The sequence below is a fragment of the Toxorhynchites rutilus genome, chromosome 3 (genome assembly GCF_029784135.1).
Source record: "Toxorhynchites rutilus septentrionalis strain SRP chromosome 3, ASM2978413v1, whole genome shotgun sequence".
Lineage (NCBI taxonomy): Eukaryota > Metazoa > Arthropoda > Insecta > Diptera > Culicidae > Toxorhynchites > Toxorhynchites rutilus.
In genome coordinates this window covers 184498041-184522511 of record NC_073746.1, presented here as the reverse complement: position 1 = coordinate 184522511, position 24471 = coordinate 184498041, and the positions used below count along the sequence as shown (strand labels likewise).

Sequence of the window (24471 nt, the reverse complement as noted above, 5' to 3'; positions counted from 1 at the left end):
GACATCTATTGAGTGTTTTGGTCGAAAAATTATTCAAGATTACCTTAGCATGGGTCCCCTCTCATTGCTCGATTCCGGGGAATGAGAAAGCGGACTCGCTAGCTAAGGTGGGCGCTTCAGAAGGCACACTTTTTGAAAGGCAAATTGCCTATAATGAATTTTTTCACATTCCTCGTCAGGACACACTCGTTAGTTGGCAGCGCATGTGGAGTGAAGATGAGTTCGGTCGCTGTTTACACACGATTATTCCTAAGGTTTCGACGAAAGCTTGGTTTAAGGGATTGAATGTAGGTCGTGATTTTATTCGCGTGATATCTCGGCTTATGTCCAATCACTACAACCTAAACGCGCATCTCTATCGCATTGGGCTCGCAGCAAACAATCTTTGTGATTGTGGCGATGGCTACCACGACATCGAGCATGTTGTCTGGTCGTGTATCCGGTTCCATGCTGCTCGCTCTCAGCTCTCTAGAGCACTGAGAGCAAAAGGCAGACAATCGGATATCCCCGTCCGGGATATCTTAGGTAGCCGTGATCCTGATCTTCTGCTTCATCTATACCTGTTCCTCAGAAACGCCGATGTCAACGTTTAATGATGTTTCCTTCGTTGTGTCCCTGTTTCATATCCCTCCTATCCGATCTATAAACTTTTACTTAGTCGCGGCAATACATACACACACTCTTTACAGATACACGGGCCAAAGGTTGTGCAGTCCACTGATCATTCAACAAGAGCCAAAGGTTGTACCGCTCATGACAACTCTACACGAACTGATGATTGCGCCGGCTAGTGACCATTCTATCCTGGATTCCTCGAGTCGAGAAAGACGCACCACGCTAGATATGGGGTACAGACTAGGGAGCGTTGCTGATTAATGGTCAGCTGCATCCCAATAGGAAGTAGCCCGTGTCGGGCACACGTATAGAGCATCGAAGACTGCAACATACCAATTATGAGAACACTTGTAATACTAACCTCGAGCCAACCGCGAGTAATCGGTTACATATTACTAACATAGTTGTAAGACAAAATTTGTCAAAATATTGGACTCCCGGCCCCGTCAGGCTAACGCCACATGTGCCTTAATAAAAAATATATTTTGGGGAAAAAAAAAATAAAACTAATGCTTAACTAACTTTCAGTTTGAAACAGTAAATAAAATTCGTTACAAAAATCAGAGCGTTGCCTTTCATTGCTGTCGCAATAACGATTGTAATCGCTCCAATTAGTTTTTAATGTGAGAAGCATGAATATCACATCCGTCATCCGTATTTTTAATGTTTTGTTTTTTTTTAAATTAATGAATTTGTTCTCTCGATTAATTTATCTGTGCAAGAGTAAAAGAGTCGCCATTACACCTATCCCCCTATTTACACGGTACCTGTTTTACACGATTTCGTTTTTACACGGTTTGTGAAATAACAAATTTTGAAAAACTTGAAAAATGTATATTTGTAGTTCATATGTAAGCAAGTAGAATAGGATCATAGTTTTGACTACGAGTGCGATTTTATGTTCCAGAGCTGGCAAACTATCAATTCACCAGCATTTTTGGAGTCTTTATGTGTTATTTGTGTCAATTTTTCAAGCTCTTAGAATGCCAAGTATATCGACAAAAATGAAAAGTAATGGAAGGTTATATCACCGGCTTTCGACTGGAAATCTCTTTATTAAATTTAATGATAAACAAAGCAAAACAAATCTGCGCAGCTGTTAATTGAATCTTCTATCACTTAGTCTGAGGTCAAATCGGAGATCTTCCCGAATTCGTCGACTGTTGAAACAGAATTGCATCAGAAATGCTCAAGTGATTATACTAATCAGAATAAAAACTGGTAGTTCCTTGAAGTGGCGGTAGCGAATAAACTTATTGCAATTTAGCTTCTTGAAGAATTCTTTGTTTATTTGTATTCAGAATCTATAATGAATTCCATAAGTAGATTTTTATAATTGTTTTACTTAAATAAATGATTGCATTGAGTATATATTGAGGGCTTATTTCGTTTTACACGGTTTTACATAGCAAAATTGGAGATTTCATTCTATACGGTTTTATCGTGAACCTATCTCCAGTGTAAATTGAGGGATAGGTGTATATTAAATTATCCCGACGAGTAGAACGATAAAAATAGGAGAGAAAAGAAATTGAAATGAGAATAGTGATGTGTTGGAAGAGTTCTTTATATACAAAAGTGAGAGGGACTATGAGAATTGTTATTATATGTTTATTTAGTTTATTTACAATAATCAACATGTTGTTACTCTTTACTATAATACTCTTTTATATGTTATATGTAAGATTTCTTCGGGCAATTTGGGATTACAATCGAAATTACGCGATAGGTGCGATAAATCGAATAGGCGCTATATTTCGTGTTTCATCGCGTGTAGTTTGTACTCTCTGTAATCTGCAACACTCGGATACTTCCGGGTAGCCACAGAAGACAACCGAGGAAATTACTCTTCGGGGAATCGGAGAAAAAAATCTATTGTGTCGTATATTTTAACACAGGGTCACGGAGAATCTCGATGGGTAGTCTTAGAAACAGCGATCTTCATGACATATACTCTCCGCTCAAAAAACCAGCTCGCACAATAAACGACGAATTTTAAAAACGAATAAATTGAACGAAACGAAGTGCAAACGATAAATATTCATTGCTATACACTTCTATCAACAAATTTTATATTTAAACAGCAGTTTTCACAAGTTTCTTGTGAATTTCGACAGCATTAATCTGCTCAATTGTCATATTTAAACTGTAGCTAAGACTACATGGATTTATTCAAAGAAGTGAAAGATGCCACAGACAATAAGGAATACTCTATGGTGAACAGCTATCAAGAAGCGTATATTTGAAACAGTTATGTTCTCTGATTCACCGTAGATATCGATTATATCCTACTGGTTGGCGGAAGAATGTGCCATGAAAAATATATAATTATGGTCTAAATAATCGGTCCCTTCCCCATTAATCCGTGACATATCATATCCCCTCCTTTCATGATAACAGTTGAAAATATCCTCCCAGGAATTAATGGCAATGATATAATCTCACAGGATATACACCATTACCATTACACAGCATAAAAATTCTCCTCTAGCGCGTGTTTAGAATTAGTGAAAAAATTTAGCTGCCATGAAAATTGTTGAGTTGGGATAGATAAAAAAGGAGCTGTATTGCTAGATATGCAAACAAATGTTTATACATCACTCTCAACTCATATTCAATAAATTCATAATTCCATATCACTATACTTATATATTAAATTTCTAGGTTATTGCCAGGCGAAAAGGAGGAAAGAATGCTAACGATTCACAATCGAGTCTGGAATCAACACCCAGCAACAGGAGGAGCGAGTCAAACGAATGGCCTGATCCTCCCGATATTCCAATATGCAGCACAGAGGACGAGGCCGCATCTCTCTATTCTGATTCAGGTAAGCATCCAGGAAGACAAATACTAAGGATTAATTCTTACCCATGTTGATGGTAAAATTTTACAATTGTAGATGAACTTATACCACATATACCCGACATCACAGGTCGAGGCACATATGTGATCCGAAAAGGCCGTCAGAGGCAACGGATAGAAAGTTTGGACTGCAGAACTGGTTCCAGTATGCGTGGTAATGAAGCACTGCCCATCCCAACGCTTCCCAGTCCGGTTTATCCCGTGTCAATGTTGATGCCCAAGTCCAGACATAGTATCGATCTAGGCCTTACGGCATCCTGCGGTGGACCAAGCAAACTGTCCGGTCCGATGATGCTATCAAATTCTCCCAGGTAAATAAATGCATCCATATTATATTATAAATTTAGGATTAGTATACACTTTGATGTTTCGATGTACATTTTTGACTTCTTAACACGCTGGGTCTCGAATTATTCTTGTTATGCTTTCCATTCAGCCCGTATATAATCTCTATATATATATATATATATATATATATATATAAATCTCGTGTCAGGATGTTCGTGGTTGAATTCCTCCGAAACGATTGAATTATGCACAAAAAACTTGGTAGGCATGAGAATAGGGCGTCAACTAAACACCGCTAGGGTACCGATTACCATATGTTTAATACCGTATAGGGTGGCCTTATTCAGAAAAAAATCAATTCAAATTTCAATTTTCATTTTTTTCTTTTTTTTTTGGCATAAAAGTACATGTAACCTCAAAGGTTCTCCCCCATCTCCTATTTTTAATCACGATTTTAGTATTTTGTTATAAATAATATCCAAATAATTAACCCGTAGTTTGTTTTTCAAAGAGAGCGATTTTATTTAAGCTGGTTAATGACAGATGGCGCTAAGTTCGCTTCACCGAACTTTCATCCTCACATGCGCCAATCACCTCAATTCGGTTGAAGCCATGCATATTGCCAGCGAACTGGAAGACTTTTTGAATAAACATAACGAATTATTGAAATTCTTCATATCATATATGCTCGGTTTGCAAGGTGACAATCACGTTATTGTCATCAATTCTGATAAAACACTGACTGGCGAATACGTGTATACATTCAATGTGTATGTTGTTGAATACATTGCTAGAGTAATGGTAGGCGACTGGACAGCGACGCGAGAAATTGTGATTCGAAAAAAAACAATAATCTGGAGTTCATTGTTGACACCCACCGTTCAAACGACGCTCTCCATCTAATCCTAATGTTCCTGACGTTCACCATCTCAACGTAGAATGACTTGCGAACGATATAGAGGTAGAGAGCGAACGACTGTGATTCTAGACAATTAGAAGCAGTGTGAAGAAAAATACACTCATTTGCGAGAGGCCATCATGAGCAACGCCGACGCAACCTTTGATATTGCCAGGCCTAAACACATGCATTGTCATAATATTAGGCTGTCAAAAAAGTCCTGCGGTATTTTTTTTTTAATTTTCATTTGTTCATAAAGTTAGTTACAATCATCTGTTTTAAGTCAAATATGCGCCGTTTTGTTCGATGACTTGTTCCCAACGAGATGCCAACTTCATAATACCCCTGTTATAGAAGCTCGCTTCCTTATTGGCAAAAAACTCGGATAGCCAATTTTCACATGCCTCTTTTGTGGCTAACTTCTGACTACCTAGCTCGTTCGCCATGGACAAAAACAGATGGTAGTCACTTGGTGCAAGGTCCGGACTATACGGCGGATGCAAAAGAACCTCCCATCCGAGCTCCCGGAGCTTCTGGCGCGTCACCAAAGAAGTGTGTGGCCTGGCGTTGTCCTGATGGAAGACAATGCGGCCTCTTTTTATCAAAGATGGCCTCTTCTTCATGAGTGCTACCTTCAAGCGGTCCAGTTGTTGGCAGTACAGGTCCGAATTGAGCGTTTGGCCATAGGGAAGCAGCTCACAGATTATTCCTTGACAATCCCACCAAACACACAGCAGAACTTGGGCTTGGCCACCGTCTGAGCCGCTTCAGCGGGCTTCGACCACGACCGTTTGCGCTTCACGTTGTCGTAAGTGACCCACTTTTCATCGCCAGTCACCATCCGCTTCAGAAACGGGTCGATTTTGTTGCGATTTAGCAGCGATTCACATGCGTCGATACGGTCAAAGATGTTTTTTTGCGTCAACGTGTGTGGCACCCATACATCGAGCTTCTTTGTGAATCCAAGCTCCTTCAAATGGTTTGATGACTTATCCCCAGCTCTTGGCCGATGCTACGGCTGCTACTATGCCAGTCTTTCTCGGCTAATTCAGCGATTTTGTCGCAATTTTCGACGACAGGCTTTCCGGAGCGTGGCGCATCTTTGACGACCTCTACACCAGAACGAAAACGTTGAAACCATCGTTGTGCGGTGGAAATGGAAACTCCATCCATAAACTGCACAAATTTTATTGGCAGCTTGAGATGCATTTTTGCCTTTGTCATAGTAGTACTGTAAAATATGTCGGATTTTCTCTTTATTTTGCTCCATATTTGCGACACTATAACTAACGAACGACTTAACCAAACAAAACACTGTCAAGGACTATACTATAGAGCGCAAAAATACCTTTCCAACAAGCTATAGTGTGACTCGATACAATGAATACAACTAGAACTACGCGCTTACAACGACACCTCGCGGAAATACCGCAGGACTTTTTTGACAGCCTAATATTACAAAACGTGTGTTCAAAAAAAAATGAAATGTAGAATGAGCCTCATTACAACATTACATGTATTCGGTTCCACGCCTTTCTGGAGGTATTCGGCTGGATGGGAAAAGCGAGGATTATCCCATATGCACATTTTTAGTTTGGATAGTAGACAAAATACGCCCTGAGGAAATAGATAGTGTATAATTACAGATGCTATTGATCAACTACTCACCCGTATTCTGAAATTCGATCGAGTCAAAATTACCCGAATCGATTGCAATATCGCGTTCTGTCATCCGTTCGTCTTTGACGGGTTGTGCAAATGTCATCCGACCTTGAAACGCAATGCGTATAGACGTCATTGAGCTTTGTGTTCCATTCCTGTGAAGCGTAAATTGTTATGAATTGGATAATATTTTGGCTGAAATGCAAAGAGATTAATAGAAAAATATTTTAGTTGAGGTCAGGACAACTGTCTACATCATCGAACAAAAATTTTCATTCAAATTTCAACAACTTAAAATTACTTTCGGGTCTGCTAATGACGAAATATGGGTGATTGTTCGATATTGTTACCACAAACATGGTTCATTGCCGTACGGTAATCTAAAACTTTTATAGCCTCACATGGCAGACGGAAAATATACAATGCATTTTCTTAAACATTTCCCCAACGACACGACCGCAAGCCTAGGTGGGAGTCCAATATATCAATTAAGAAAAACTGGTAATGATAGACAATCATTCTTACGAATTAACAACGTAGACATTGACATGGAAAATCATTCGGCAAAACAAATTCTATTGATTTCTTTTATTTAATTTGTCTACTTTACGACAAAAAAAATTTTTTTTCTCTTTACATTGACCGTTCAAGAGAACAAACAAATTCGTTAATTAAATACCGTTTTGTATCAAATTCCGAACACTTCATTTTTAAATTGAAATTTACTGAACTTTAATATTTTCAATAATTGAATAATAAATACCCTGACATTTTTTTGTGGTGTAGACTTCATTTTAACATCATTCACAGGTATCGACACTGTATATAACTAAAAATACTAAACATTTTCAAAAAAGTGACTTTTAAAACCAACGATAAAATGTTTGCGTTAGCAAATTCGGAATTTGAATCAAGTTTGAAGCACAATTTCAAATTTTTTGGGAGTGTTATATTTTTCCAAAGAAGAATGGCTAATTCACTTTGATATGATTTATCGATCATCTAAATCGGCTCATGATTTATTAAAAAAAATTGAATGATTTTATGATTTTAAAAAAATGCATTTTGGGCGTTCGGAATTTGAGACAAATGTAATCAAACATATTTTTAGTTTTTCACCATAAATATGAATTTTTAAATTAATTTTATAGTAGCCAAATGAAAGAAAAGGCTCTATTGTATCCAAAAGCTACATTAACTTTGCGAAAAAGTACTATTTTGAGTAATGAGACACTATTTAATGGCAAAAAAAGCTTAAGTGTACGGAATTTGAGACAAAACGGTACATCGGAAATGGAATACAAGGAATGGTTTGTGTTTTTTTTTTTTGTCGGTGATCATCGACTTGGCGCTCTATTCATCGGTATATCAAACACAAATATGAACACAAGAGTAACGAAAGTTTCACGTATGTGCATTTAAACACACACAGCCAACATATTCACTAGAAATATTTTTACAGCAGAACAACGTTTGCCGGGTCAGCTAGTATAATATAATATAATATAAGAGCATTTTCACAGTATCAGTGTTGTTCACTGTTGCCAAAGTTGTTTATTGTATGAAGAAAAAATAATCAGAAATTCGACTAATGCATCACTAACAGTCACATATCGCAAAACATCCGTAAACAAACCATGTTCTTTTTTATGTTACCCTTTTTTGTAACCTCTTTTTAATCTCTGGGGCGATCGATGTTTTTTTAACGAATAGCTCAGTAATTAGTCCCTAGGAACGGGGCTCAACATGTTAATCTTGCTGATATTTTGTTCTAAGCAATGAAAATCTAGACAATCTCCACCGATGAATGATGATTGGAATAGTTTTTCCTCTAAAAAAGACCAGTCCAAGTTAATCCTATTCGTAATTATACTCAACCATTTAACTCTCCTATACTCGCGCGGAAAATCGTATCTCGTATACACGTTGTGATCTCGTTCATAAAATTTGAAATTGTGCTTCAAACTTGATTCAAATTCCGAATTTGCTAACGCAAACATTTTATCGTTGGTTTTAAAAGTCACTTTTTTGAAAATGTTTGTGAAAAAGCCCTTGTGATCACCTTTATCGACTTTGGTATCAGAACTTGTCAACAAATCCGAGCTGCACTGAAGGTTAAATTTCATTGTGATAAGCACTCCTCCACTTCTGGAGAGTTTGATGATGATCAACTCAGAGGGTATAACCCGCAGACAGTTTTAAATTGGTGATATTTGATTCTAACCAAGTTTCCGAGAACACTAGTACTTCGTAATCACAACTGGATAACGAAAAGTGTAGCACGTAATGTTTAGTTGGTAGGCGGCTATCGTCACCTTAGAAATGGATTAACATCAGACGGACAATTAGTAGAGTTGTACTTGCCTAGAACCTCCTTGATGCCGGGGCAACTGGTGAAAATCAAGGCAAGGACGAGGATATTAGAAACTCCCCTTCTGTTTTGTGCAATACTTACTGGAGATGGGTGAAGTCAGACCAATACACGGTCGTGTTGTTCTTTTGGTCGTCATTCGTGTACATTCGTACCCTCGAAAGTTGGGTCTGAATCAAACCCTAAATGCTTACCGTAAAACCATGTCGTCAGAACTGCTCGCAGGGACGGAGCAACTTCGACCAAAATATACTACATATCGCACGACTGTGTCAATGAGTTGAGGGTCTTCCCTACTACAAGAAGAAATATGCTCCAGGATGTCGTCAGCCTGATCGGGCCATCAAGTTGTGGACGTTGACTGTTATTCATTGAATTTACTTTTTGATTTGGTCAAAAACGGCTGACAAGCTGTAACCAATGAGGTGCATCCCACCATACAGAATTCATAATAATCCCTCAATTAAACGTCTTGATGACAATTCTGTGTGAAATAATTGTAGTCTTAAAAAATGTTCTCAATATATAACAGTCCACAGTCAATATCACTCCACATAGTTCCAATCTGAGTATGGTTTGGTATTTATGGTGGATGGTGGATTCGAATGATACAAATACAATTTTTAATATTCCGTTAGAATCTCCGTATGCGTTCTCAGATATGCAACACTGCATCCATTTTGCAGGTAACTTTGCAATGTTCCCAAACGTTGTTCAAGCGTAACTAAGTCTATCTTTTTTTAGATCAAGATTTATTGTAGTCTTACTCATCGAGCACTGTTCGATTTTGTTTTGCAGGTCACGACTATCATTAGACTTAACTTCACCTACCTCAGAGCTTTTAACAAACGTTAAGAAAACCACAACCCCAACCGGAATCGTCCCGGCACACCTGATGCAACTGCAGCTGCAGTCCTTACAATCTCACGCCAACAATAATAACAGCCTAAGCAAAAATAGATTTAACCATAACAGCAGCAGCAACAGTAATCTCACAACAGTTTGTGTAAATAGCAATAACATTACCGTTACCGACAGTATCCCGGCAGGTTTAGTGCTGGGGGGAATTGGAAGTGTGTCTCAGAGTAGCTCTTCGAATCAACCATTGCAACCGCCGGCAGGAGTTTCATCGCGCTATACGGAGTTCAAAACATACAGTTCTACCTTCGATGGACTCCAGGCGCTGGAAAACAACAACAGTGGCAATAATCGCGGAGTGACTGCGAGTTCCAATGGTGCGTCCGCATCCGACAATGACAGTGCGTTGATGCGAGTATCCTCGTTGCCGACCATCTCTCCTCCGCATCCTGTTCCTGCAACAGGTGGGGATTATTTAAAAAAAAACCACTTTAAAATAATCTTACACGAAAAATTTAATTCATTTATTACTTCTAAGCCGAAGGCCTTTCCACGCCACGCCGTGAGCTCGCTCCGCCAATAGAGGAAGACGAGGAAGTCGACAGTGACACACAACGTGGTGCACCGTTACGCAAAATAGAGGATAATATTAGTGCTTTATTACGTGGTGATATATCTGTTGCTAGAGTAGCTGGTATGATATTTGATTTGGTTTAGTTTCAGTGTTGATGCAATAACGAAGTACATTTTTTGCTTCCCAGACATACCTCCCATTAGACGTCCATTAGGTTTTCGTCTAGGTGTTCATAAATCAGAAAGTGCCAAAGAAATGCTATTATCACAGGCTGGTTTGGGGCCTTTGCCACCGTCGCCAACATCTACGAGTCCGGAAGCGGTTCGTCTATTAATTAACTGAATTACCTACCAGTACGAGAATAAAATTTTCCGGTATCGTATTACAGGATAGTGATGAATTTCCCCCCTTGCCTCCTTCGCCTATCGAAGACCCAGAAGCCATTCATCAGATCCATGCAATTCGCATCAACTCACGCAGCAGGTCTAACAGTGACAAACACGATGGCTATTATCGAAACGAACATCCACCGGCCGTCCCGCCACATCGTGGACCATCAATCAATACGCTTAAAACAAGGTTAGTAGCAATCAGGGATGCCAACCTTCCTGATTTTTCAAGATTTCCCAGACTTTTTGACATACATCCTGATATCCTGACAAACTCTCAATTTTCCCTGATTTTTCTGAAATGATCTTGATTGTTTCCTGATTTTTGAACTCTTTACTTTATCGGAATAAAATTTATTTATTCATTTATTCATAATGATACTACATCCCATTGGGAGATTAAATCTTCTTCACAATTTTTCGCCAATAAACTCGATCCAGCTCTCCAACTCCCGCCCGCACCGATTCTTGCCAAGTCCTGCTCCACCAGGTCCAACCACCTCACCCGCTGGGCTCGTCTCCTTCTTGTTTCTACCGGATTCGATGCGAACAAAACAAAACAAAACCGTAACAAATATATAGTGCAATTCCAAATGAAATCGAACTAAAAATGCAGACTTTAAAAACTTTTATTTTTGATTCGAATGGAAGTTAGTATTCCCTTTGGGTTGGAGGAAATATGAGTTTTCCACAGCATTTGGGAATTTTTTAACTCAAGTGTAACTTTTGAAAAGGGCGTATCGATTTTAGTAAGAGAAATCTTTGATAATATATATCTCAAAAACTATGAGTCCAACCGAAATAATGTCTTAGAAAGAGTTATAGAGTATTGATGATAAAGTGCGATTCACATACAGCATCCACGTCACGTTCACGTCACGTCACGTAACGTTGCGTCAATTATTCTCCCATGCAATTATTATGGAAGCATTCACATACACCATCAACGGCAAGTCGAAGTTTCCGTTGCCGGTGTATGTGAATGTTTTCATGAGAATTGCATGGGAGAATAATTGACGTAACGTGACGTGACGTAAACGTGACGTGTATGTTGTATGTGAATCGCACTTAAAAACGTGAAAAAATATACACTGAGAAAAAAAAATAGTACTCTTTTTTATTCATTTAACATTTGAAGATATGTAGGTTAATACTAAACGAAGCGTTAATGTTTTTCCACGTAACTCCTAAACATATGGTTTTACCATAATGATGTGTTGGGAAAAGTTGTTGACAATTATAAGCAAATTCATAAAATTCCATGAACATGGCGGTAGGATACGACAAACATATTAAAAGAGCTTATTCACTATAAAAAAAAGACAATAAATTGCTGCATTTAGAAGTAGATTGATGAAGAGCTTTTTTGTTTTAAATTACATCAGAATTCATAATTTGTGGATTTTGTGGATTTGTGGAAGGATTGTTAACATACAAAAATTCGAAGTTTCGAAAATTTATAAAAATGCGATGTTTCACAAAGTTTGTCAAAAATACAGGGTTTTCCAACTTTAAATTCCGAAAGTAAATTGAAATAAAACACACTTAGAATTCGAATTTCGATGAAACTTTTATTTCAAATTAATGTTTGGTTTATGCCATTATGTGTAAAATACAACATCATTCAAATGTCCACCTAGGGCTTCCTCGCACACCTTGATACGGAACAGGTAATTTTCGATGACTTTTCGGCACATATGGGGCGGTATCTCGGTCATAACTTCACGAATGTTGTCTTTCAAATGTTCAAGAGTTTGCGGAGAGTTGCCATAGACACGGTTTTTCGCATAACCCCACAAAAAAAAAGTCTAGCGGGTTCAAATGGCATGATCTGGACGGCCAATTGGCATCACCAAAACGCGAAATTATGCGTCCCTCAAATTTCGTTCGCAATATGGTCATGTTCGGTCGTGTTGTGTGGCACGTGGCGCCGTTCTGCTGAAACCATATGTCATCCGTATCCATATCCAATTTGTGGTAAAAAAAAAATCGGTTAACATGCGGCCATAGCGCTCACCATTCACAGTTACCGTCTCGCCGTCCTTATTTTCAAAGAAATACGGCCCGATGACTCCACCAGACCATAATGCGCACCAAACAGTGACTTTTGGCGGACGCAATGGCCTCTCAACAATCACGTGTGGATTTTCTGAGCCCCATATACGGAAATTTTGGGTGTTCACATAGCCACCGAGCTCGAAATGTGCCTCATCGCTGAAGAAAAATTGATGCGAAAACTCAGCATTTTGCTGCTGTTGTTCGTTCACCCACTCGATGTATGCCCGACGCATTCCATGGTCACCACGCTCTAATTTTTGTACCAGTTGGACTTTATATGGATGTAGGTGCAAGTCCAAATGCAAAATTCGTCACAATAATGTGTTTGACAAGCCCAATTGCTGAGCACGCCGTGGAATCGAAACATTCGGGTCATCCTCCACATTGGCAGCAACAGCAGCAATATTTTCGGCCGAACGCACATTACGATGATGCACAGGTTTCACAATATCCGCTACGGATCCAGTTTGTTCGAATTTACGCACTACATTAGCGATTGTGTGCTCTGTAGGCCGTCCATGACGATCAAAATCCGTCCGTAATGCTCGAAAAACATTTGCCGGTTTTTCATCATTTTTATAGTATAATTTAACAAAATTAACACGTTGTGCGATGCTAAAACGATCCATATTGTAAAATGGCAGACATTCAACTAACGATATGACGCTTTGGTTGACAGCTATGTCAAACGGTTGTCAGCGCAGGGCTGTATACTTTCGGAAGCCCGAAATGGAAAACTCTGTAGTTTCACCATCCTGTACTCATTTTTCAAATTTTCTGCATAATTTCTTTTTTATATGAAAAAAATTTAAAAATTTAAAAAATGCATATAGAAATTTAGAGAAAAGTTGAAATTGAAAAAGACCATAAATTAGAAATGTTTTTTCAAATATTTTCAATATTTCAATTATTATTTCAAATATAAATTTAGAAGAAGATTGAAAAAAAATTAAAAATATACATTTTAGATATTGCAAATTAAAGTTTTTTTTGTAAATAAAAACAGGAAGCTTTTTTTTTCTCAGTATTTCTCAGTATCAGTATATTTTTCACGTTTGGACATCAATACTCTATAAATCTTTCTATAGCACTATTAATCTATAAATTATCACAGATTTCTCTTACTAAAATCGATACGCCCTTTTCAAAAGTTACACTTGAGTCAAAAAAATCCCAAATGCTTTGGAAAACTCATATTTCCTCCAACCCAAACGGAATACAAACTTTCATTCGAATAAAAATGCTCATTTTTTACCCCTTTAATTTAGTTTAGGCTCATTAGCATTTTCAGCTGTAATAGAGCCGAATTTTAATCGTTTACATGTCACATGGTTATCATATCTATAATTAGCACATGTTATCGCAGCAAGTGACACCCAAATACAACAAATCGACTTATAAGAAGAACATGTATGCATCTTTTTTTTAACCCTTTCGCTACGAGCGTCGTCGATAGGCGACATCCGCGCGACGACCTGTGTGTACGAGCGTCGTCTATAGACGACATGAGGGTGATACAGTAAACATTCGCTAACTGGGCTAAAAGGGGAGACCAGTTATCGAAATTCGCGTTTTAACTGGTTCGGCATGTAAAACGTCAAATAAAATCGAGGGAACTTCAATGAACTGTTTGATTCCCGTTGATCATGAAATTGGATAAACAAAAGGATTCCAATGGAAGTTTCGCATTGAATGCGGCAACAGGTATGAAAAATAATTTGAGGAAATTATTTTTCTGCAATTTAATCAATGTTTTTGTCATGCGAAGATAATGTCAATTTTCATAACATTCCAAATTACATTCGAATGCCTCTCACAGCAAATCTTCCATTTGAATATGGCGTCGATTGTTTACGAAATTCTGCTTTCTAAATGGTCCAAGGACCGGTTAACGTTCGCCCAGTTAAAAAGCAGACCAGTTAGTGAGCAATTACTGTACTGCATATCAATCACACCAGCGCGATGTGCATACTTTTCGGCGCAATGCTCCGTTCATCAGTAACACTCCGACGGAGCACACTGCCGTAGAGAAAAGGTTAAATAAAATGTATTTATCATTAAAAATATATATATTGAAGAAAACATATTTAATTGTTCGGAAAGTTCGGGCTATCGATGATGACAAACCGAGACATTGATCAAGAATAATTCTTGATACACGACAAATAAATTGGCATACTCACTTCAGACATCTAAAACCGCCATTCATGAGCATCTGGTGAAGTTAGGTTACGGCTATCGTTACGAGGGTTCCACACAATTTTATCAAAAAACCTTAAGGCAAATCGTAACGGATGATGAAAATAGATTATTTTGAGCGACAACAAAATTATGTACGATGAATAAACTTCTTCTTCTTGGATGGCACTAACGTTCCTCCTAACGTGCTATCCCACCAACTAAGCAGACCGGATATTGCACCTTCAGAGTACCACAAGTTAAGGTTTCTGAAAAATTATTTCAAGCACAAGAAATTAGACTCTATGAACAGCATATAAAATATATTTTTATATATATAAAAATACAGTCTTCGACGAGAAAGCAAACATGGTTTGAAACGATAGAATTTTAAAGCTGCGTGGAAGATTGTGGAACGAAACTGTACATATGAAATTAAATGAATGTATGTTTGCTTATAAAAGTGATGTTTTTGTTCTCCCAAAAATCGATACGAACTTTCTGGATAACCCAGTATGAGCTATCCTGATTATTCCCGATTTTTATTTTCGTTTTCCCTGATTTTTGAAACTTATAGTTGGCAACCCTGGTAGCAATCGATATACGATATGAGCGATATGAGAATTCACCCCAATTATTTTAAATGTTCCTACAGATCAATGGATGCTGGCTTTAGTAAATCGTATCGCAACGGCTCGCATGCTTCCACATCACCTCACGCCCCCGGAACGCTTCCTCCTGATTTGCCAGGTTGCAATTCCCGACGAAGAATCATCACCGGAGGCTATCAGAAGCGATCTGCCCAGAGTCCCCGCGATGAACGATCCATACAAACATCATGTAGTTTACCGGAAACGCCTATCTTTGCCAGAGGGTACCATAAGTTCAGCTACGGATCGCTATAGATGTTCATATTGTTCTTGTCACATTCCAGTAGCTGTGATATCCCGCGAACACCACATCGGCGTGCTCCTGAGGTGCCCCCACATGGTAGTGGAAGCAGAACAGCTCCACGGGCCAATAGCAATACAACCAGCAGCCTCGGCTCGTCGGTTGTCGGGATTGGTAAGTAATGCAATGCAACGCTTACTAACCTATTCACTTCCAGTGACGCTTGTGTGACTACCAGCAAAAAAAAACCACAAAGGCGCTAGAAGCTAACGCTTCTAACCAGCAATTCCCTTGTGTAACTCCTACCCCAACTTTTCTCCAGGTGCATCAACCATCGGTGGGCGGCAACGCAGTATCAGCCATGCCTTTGCCAACGGTGAAATGTTACGCTTAGCAGGTGGTCCTGCACGTGGTTGGTATCCGAAGCAGCGACATCCACGGCCTGCCTCAACCGAAAATCTGGACCGGCTACATCCCCAGGGATCGCTGCGCGCCTGGGAAACGGGTACGGGTAGCAGAAAACCGCTTACCCTACCACCTAATCTCACACCTAAATTTTTCAACAAGTCACCGCGAGAGGCTTTGCGTCGTGTAACTAGTTTGTTAATTCGAAAAGGTACGCCTAGTCGTCACGTGAGCGAGTCCGGGATGTAAAGACAATTATAAATAATGAGTAATGATAAATCCTTTTTAGTTCAGTATGACGCGGTTAACCTTGTGTAGTTATTGCAGATTTCGGTCGTGCGAATTATGTGTACTAATGAATTATCCTAATCAATTATTAACACCATATGTCCAGTTTTTCCCGTGCCCCGGTTTTATAAAGTATGTGTTGTACATTCGAAGTTCAAGCTATGTGACTCACAAAACTACAATACCCAAAAATTGTGCCTTGATTCACACATGACAGATGACACCATGACTTCATGACAGAGTAATTAACGGCAACACGTATGTCGTAGTTGGGGTTCACCGACATGTCAATTCCAATGAGACAGTGGCCTACAGTTTTTCAAGCAGAAATACAAGCTATTCTAACATGAACAAATATTTGTTTGGCTAGAAAATACAGGTATGCCAATATCTGTATCTTCTCAGATAGCCAAGCAGCTCTTAATGCAGTAAAAGCGTACACATGTCAGTCAAAGCTAGTTTGGGAATGTATTCTATCCTTAAAACAACTAGGTGCTACTATCGAAGTTAATCTATACTGGGTGCCTGATCACTGCGGTAAAGAAATCAGAGCTCAATACCTGGGAAATATCGAGCCAACTGGAGGGCTCTGTCAACATGAAGACAATCCAAATTATTCATCACACCTTGTAACAGAATAACACGCAACCTACTCAACCTGAATAAGGCAGATTTTAGTAAATTAACTGGTCTATTGACCGGACAGTGTCCGAGCAAGTATCACCTTTAAAAAATCGGAAAACTGGCAGATGATAACTGCCGTTTTACTGTGTGAATGCAGTTCACTAATTCAGCGAAAACTGCGGATTTTTGGAAAGGGCATTCTTATGCCAAACGAGATTAGGTCTGCTGAACCATGAAAGGTAAGGAACTTCATGAAGGAAGTCATTCCTTCTTGGGGGAGATGCAAAGTCCTGATGCGACTATCACTTATTCCCTGAGTGATGGAACGAACTAACACTGCATACATAGCAAATTGGAGTGCACTACAATAGATCAAACTAATGGTCGCAGTGGTACAATGCTCCTACAGAAGAAGAACCGTCTTTCTCGTTCAACGCTCAGAGCAGTCTTGAGAGACTAAAAATGTATGCGCAGATGATGGTGATTACATTCCCTGAACGCTGCTGACCAATACGGACATGTTAAAAAGAAATTCAATTGTATCTTTGGAAACTAATGTTTCCTAAAACTCAAATGCAGTTTCTTGTAAATCAATTAGTAGCCAAATGCTTCAGAGAAAAAGTGTTTTTCAATGTTTTTACTAAAATTAAAACAGACCGAAAAGTAGTACATCTTTTTCAATGCGGGTAATATGGTCCTATAGTGGGGGAATACAGAGAGTTTTTTTAATATACGAAGCGTAGAAATTCATCACTCCGCGAGAGGAATAATTTGGCTCTCTCTCTCATCGTTTGTGTGTCCAGCATCTGAAATGGAATAAACAGAGAGAGTGATAGAAAAAAGAGTTGAATACTCTTCCCATCAATGTCCATCATACATTGGATGTGATCTCAACATTTTACTGTCCATTGCGCCCGGATATGCCAAGCTTCCTGATTTTTCAGGATTTCCCAGACTTTCTGGCGCACTCCCTGAGATCCTGACGAACACTCGATTTTGCCCGATTTTTCCTGATTTTTGTACTTTTTACTTCATTGAAATACAAATTATTCGTAATAAATACGATTAGATCCCTGCCAAAATGTTCCTGATAGGAATTGAGAACTATCACAATTGCTCACATAAAATAAACTATTCGGTCCGCACTTGTATGATGCTCACTCTTTGTCGATGAATAGACCATCTTTTCCGAAACGATTCAGGTTTTCGGAGGTTTGTCAACATTTATTAAATCTTGAAGTTAGCTTGTAAGAAACATACTTTATCAGATTAGAAGTTTCAAATCGTTATATTTTGAATTAATTTGTTATTCATTGAATGTTGTCCTGACTCTTACTTCACAATTAGTCTTAACATGTCCTGATATTACCAAAATCATTATCAGACACAGTTTTTGTTCAACATTTTTCACAATTTTCTAAAAAAAGAATTTCTATTGCGTAGAATACATATTCAATACGAAACAAAAATTCATCAATTTATTATGTTTTCCGTTTTATAATGACAGAACACGAAACTTAATGCCGTCAACGCGAATTGATTAAATGAACATTTAGGATAGTGTTCCGGCCTCTTTTTTTTTCTCACTTCTCGATTCAAGGATGACAGCTTGTCTGTAAAAATGTCATGTGAGATGTAAGAATGTAAGAGAAAAAAAAGATGCAGCAACACTATCTTTGGCTGAGTTTATATGTATAAAGCAATATGAAATCATTATCAGACGCAGTATATATATATATATATATATATATATATATATATATATATATATATATATATATATATATATATATATATATATATATATACGACCGTACCACCAGCCAAGCTAATTTAATATTGGATCTTCAGGTTATCATACGTTCGAGTCCCTACAATGTTCTCTCAAGGGAAAAACCTCGATACTATGGACAGCATAGAAAAAAAAACCTTGACCAGTTTTCGACGAAAAAGCAATCATTCTCTGGAATGTGGAATAAAGTGCATATGAAATTGAAAACAAAAACCAAAATGTTGCTTTTGTTTTCCCAAAAATCAGCACGAACTTTCCGGACAACCCAATAATAGTTATCCCTATTCATCCTTATTTTTATTTTCATTTTTCCTTATTTAAAAAAAATTGTTGGCAACCATGATTGCGCCCATCCTGTACGAGTATTTCAATAATTTAATTTTCCACTCACAAATAAATTGACTTGTCTGTACATGCCTAACATGCCTCACGTACATGCCAACGTTTTTTTTCCAAAACCTTTTTTTGTTTTTTTTTCTTTAATTTAGATTCAAAAACTCAATTCGCTTAAAGTCCGGCGCATTGCCATTGAGCTCAAACCTCATTCTTCCTCAGGCCACTTATGTTCATTGTATCGTAGGAATAGGAATCATACCCTCTCTACCTTTGAGTAGAGGCATGTGGTATGAAGAATTTCAATTACTGATTGTACTCATTCAGTTTGAGCTCACTGGCAATGCGCCTGACTTAAAGCGAATTGAGATTATTTACGCGTGTGTGGATGAAAGCTTGATAAGGCGGACGTAGCCCCATTTGTCATTTAATAATGTGAACAAATTCATTCTGTTTGAAAAACTAACTAAAAAAAAATTTCAATATTGTTTATACAAAAATACTAAAATCACAATTAAAAATAGTAGATGGGGGTGAAAATTATTATGAATTTTTGAATCTAAATTAAAGAAAAAAAATAAAAAAAGATTTTGAAAAAAAAATTCGTTGACATGTACGTGAGGCATGCTAGGCATGTACAGACAAGTCAATTTATTTCTGAGCAAGGATGGAAAACAAGGGAGCATGATGGGATTTACGATTAATCGCAAACTGCACTGATCGCAATCTGTGCAAACTGCGACTAACTATTAATCCTCACCCATCATAACCAAATGATTTTCTCTTGGTAACTCTGAGTTGACCAAAGCATTGCTAGACTGAAACTTGTTCGAATAATTGAGTTACTCTCCGTCCTCGTTTTGTTTACAACTCCTAACAAGAATTTGCTCCATGGGAATGAGTGTCTCTATGACGTACGCTTTACGATTCTCGCTCTCTCGTCCGGGCGTTCAATTTTCCTTTCCGAGTGCGTTTACTTCGATGAATCTGGGTAAAATAAAAAAAAAGCGCTACAGCAGATAGGACGACTTTAATGTTTAATGTTTCACAGAGGATTTTTCAGATGGTGTTTAAATTAATCTACAAGAGACTACAAACAATAATCCCCCTCAAATCACTAATTTTATGAGTTAATGTAAATGCGTTATTGGCCAAGGCTATTACGACATCGAACACGTGGTCTTGCGAGATATATTTTTCCGCCAGCCCAAATACAGACCTCTTTTTTCGGGCCCGAGTAAACTGGTGGCTAGAAAAGACCTTGATTACCTTGAATTAATCAAAAAACATAAATTAGCGCAAATATGTCAACATGTGTTTTTTTTTGTGTAAGCACGTAAATATTTGCTCATAAAATTTTTGGATTGTGGAACTCTACATAATTTGTATGCAGATAGACTATCCACAGTTAGTGGGGGGGGGGAATACTCATACAACTCAAATGGATAATGATTCTCTGCTATCACAAAACTGAGAAATTTTTTGACGTTTTGTTTTACTATTGATTCATTCAAAAAAAAAAGCTTTATTTTTAAATGTTTTCTTATCCTGAGACTGGCTCACCATATTGCACTGCTACTAAAACCGTAGGCTAACTTCAAGGATATTTTTTATTCATTTTCGGCGAATAATCAATAGAGTGCCGTGTTATGAAACATCAGAATAATAGCAAAAACAATATTACGATCATAAGGTGTTGGATAGGTTATTCCAGACGACATTGGAATATATTCCATCTGATCATCTTTAAAGGATAAATTTATCTTGGGCACATTGAATTGATGTTCATGACTTCCAGTCGGGTGTTTATCAGCTCTGATAATAATTGTGTGGTCCCCACAAAGCATATATTCCAATGCCGTCAGTTCACTGAAATTCTTCGCATACCGTTTGATGATAAGGTAGGATGTTGATAATCATTTGCTGCGATACCTATTTTTCCAACAGTATTCATTCGACAAAATAAAGACTGAATACCTGAAATTAACCAGATTTAACCATGCAAATCTGCGGTCAAAGCAGTATGTACACTTGAGAGATGCAACAAGTTTGAAGGGATATAAAAAACATTAGTCGTTCGATAAATCTACTGCCAGATATGTCGGAAGTCCACGATATATGAATAAAATACGTCCATACTAATTCATTACATTTATTCGCAACGAAGAACGTAACCACACAGAATTGAATTAATCAAATATGTGATCCGTTTTATCTACAAAATAAAAAAAGGGTCTGAAATTGGTGATTACTGCCATATAAATTGAAGAACTAATCAAGCAAACGGAACCAAATTTGGCATGTGGAGGTTTTAGAGGACACGAAACATTCCTATGATGGTTCGACACACCTACCCCCTCTCTAAGGGATGGGGGTTGCTGGACCCATGAGTGTGCGCTTAGTAAGAAACCGTGGATGTAATAACGAAAAATAAATTTTGGGCGAGACGAAGTTTGCCGGATCAGCTAGTATTGTATATCATCGGTTCCGACCTGTTACTTCAGGAACACGCTTTTGTTATTGTGGTTTCAATTAAAACCCTGACTAAGAAAATCAACTTTACTCTCGTTGGCTTGTGCCTGCGACCTACGTTTTGCAAGGAAAGAGCTTTCAAGCACTTGTTCACAAATGGTTTTCTTATATTGTTGCTCCAGAATTACATCGTTTTTGCACCCCAATTTGTGAACCATTGTTGCATTTGCCTAAAAATAGTGTGTTCGAGACTGCGTCGCAACTTGAATCAAATTCCGAACACTACTTGAACACCAATTTTAACGAAGATTTCTGCATAAAAGATCTTCTTTTTTAACTATTTATGTAGATTCTTACCTTTTCTAGCACTTGACATGAAACAGCAAACAAAATAGTTAAAACAACTACAAAATCTGTAAAATTAACGATGCTTGTTTTTACGGAATTTACTAACGCAAACATTTTATCAATGGTTGTGACAGTCACTTTTTTGCAAATACTTAATATTATATATAATAGGCGGTATAGATACCTGTAGATGATGTTCAAATGAAGCCCATAACCCAAAGAATGTCAGGATTTCAATTATTAATTCAATTATTTATAACACTTAAGTTCAGTGAATTTACATTTAAAAATTTGATTCAAATTCAATGCCAATTTTAATGAAGTTTGCTGCATAAAAATACTACGCGATTTGCCAAAACAAACATTTTATCATTGGTTTTGACTGTCACTTTTTTGCAAATGTTGAATATTATTCATCATTCAATTATTCATAACATAAAAGTTTAGTAAATTTACATTTTAAAATGAAGTGTTCGGAATTTGAGACAAAACGGTACAAAGCTCAACGTTGTCAACGAGAATTACCACGAGCATCAAAGACATAGAGACTTTTCATTTTTTTACCACTACGTAACGCACGTTACATTATTTGACTTCGAAAAATAACTCATCCCAGACACAACCCCTCAAAGCTTGCAGGTCAGAACTTCGAATGTACAACATAGCACGTGTTTACATCTACATCTACATTCACCCGACGTCAATCGGCCTTGTTTATGTATACGGAGAGGTGAATCCGTCGCAGTGCGCGCACATGGCCAACCGTTGTACATGGATTCGTGTTTCACATACATTTGCCAATTTAACCGATTCATATTGCTAACGATCCACACTACCTTAATATCCCGAGTCGATAAAGATGGTAACGTTATTATAAAAAAAAGTATCCGTTTTCATTCAGACTTGTGAAAAATAACACACATAAATCTAGCCCGCGATCATTTTAGTCTGGTTTTCTTTCTAATCATTCCTAATGGGTGTCTGTCTATATTGGTCTACTTTTACTTATGTAATATGATATAAATCTGAACCGAGCAGCTCATAAGAATTAGCGTTTATAACAGTCTCATTGAAATTTTTCAGAATATAATGTTAATTGAATTCATATTCAATCAAATGTATACACAGATACAACATGTGTGAAGCAACAATTCGGATTTTCCAGGATAACGCGCTCTGTCACTGGAAGTGACAAAAGTCGTTATTCCTCCTCTGCCGTGCCCACCACTGTGAATTGATAAGCATCACTTCTTCCCGGCGGTATATAGCGCGGAAAAAGGGCTCTGTACTGCATATACATAAACATTTCACACCATGTCCCCTCGTAACGAAAAACCGGCGAAACAACACCACACCATGATGACCGCAACCATCCGATTGTACATTTGCTGATTTTGTACGATGTTATGCGCGCGCAGTCTCCCACATATCAAATAGATACGTGCGTTGTGTGTGTGCAACAGAATAGTATTTCTTTGTCTCGGGATGAAAAATGAATCGACAGAATACGTCACAACACGTCGCCACAAGCCGAAGGAAACTCCCAACAGCATTCACACAAACATCGGCCAAGTGACATCACGTACCAAACGGTTTCCGGAATGTATCAGCCCGGTGTCGAATGCTTATTCATCATGCATTCAGTGGGTGATTACACGTTCGATGAGAACTGACTTTTGATTAACTCTGAAGATCCGACTCGACCAAATGTTAACATTAGGTCCCCCTGCTAACATACTGCTTAAGGGATATTTCAGCTGAAGTCATTCTATTTCCACACTGGTTATTTTTAATCATGGTCAGAATAAGCATAGATTGGATATTAGCTTACACCACCCACACGGACTAAGCTGCTGGGTCCAGAGATGACAGATCTACGAAAAAAATCAGTAAATCAACGGAATTTTTTTGTTTTCTCGAAAATACGAATTGGTAGACCAAATCTACAAAATTTTGTCTTCCAACTTATCGACGCTAACCAAGTATTTTCACATTGTACATGTTGTCCTGGAACCTTTGACCTTTTTGGATGTATACTGTTACTGAGGACACTGTATCATCCGTTGATGATTTAAAAGGGCGTTTAACGTTCAACTTCAGAATGTTCTCAATCAAATAACATCGATTTGTGGGATTAGTTTCTAAAGTTTATTCCTGACGATATTGTATCATTTGTTGTTAATACCAAAGTTAGTTTGACCTGAACATCAACGAACGATTCAAAGAATCTAGAACATCGTCCATTCTTGACGAAGGATTGTTTATCACATCCATGAACTCATGATTTTGCTGGGAAATGTAACATTGTGGAAGACATTGTATCAAAGTTTGTGATTATAAAAATCATTTGATCTATATTTTCGAAGAATTTGGAAAGCGCTAGTAACCTTTGGGAGCATGCACGAATCGTTAGTTGAAGCCATTCTACGGAAAATTATTTAGTCAGAAAAACCGAAATACGTGGATTCGAAAAAGTTAGCGAAATTACAACAGTCGTAAGAATAATTTCATGCATATTCAAAAACTGTTTTAATCCATTTTATACCAAGTGTTCGAAAAATCGAA

At 37.9% G+C, this 24471-nt stretch overlaps 1 protein-coding gene across 10 annotated transcripts in view; it reads left to right on the top strand.

The window, feature by feature from the left end:
- The window catches only part of LOC129780626 (uncharacterized), a 329353-nt gene that overhangs the window by 268759 nt on the left and 36123 nt on the right, over positions 1–24471 (top strand). For 7 of the 10 annotated variants that reach the window (XM_055789108.1, XM_055789100.1, XM_055789102.1 and 4 more), the window contains 9 exons: positions 3280–3442; positions 3515–3788; positions 9495–10018; positions 10093–10248; positions 10316–10449; positions 10517–10707; positions 15409–15627; positions 15688–15818; positions 15967–16260. In XM_055789108.1, the coding sequence (XP_055645083.1) occupies positions 3280–3442; positions 3515–3788; positions 9495–10018; positions 10093–10248; positions 10316–10449; positions 10517–10707; positions 15409–15627; positions 15688–15818; positions 15967–16260 (2086 nt within the window). The remainder of the gene's footprint in view (positions 1–3279; positions 3443–3514; positions 3789–9494; positions 10019–10092; positions 10249–10315; positions 10450–10516; positions 10708–15408; positions 15628–15687; positions 15819–15966; positions 16261–24471) is intronic. The other 3 variants (XM_055789106.1, XM_055789107.1, XM_055789109.1) reach the window with 3 other exon arrangements.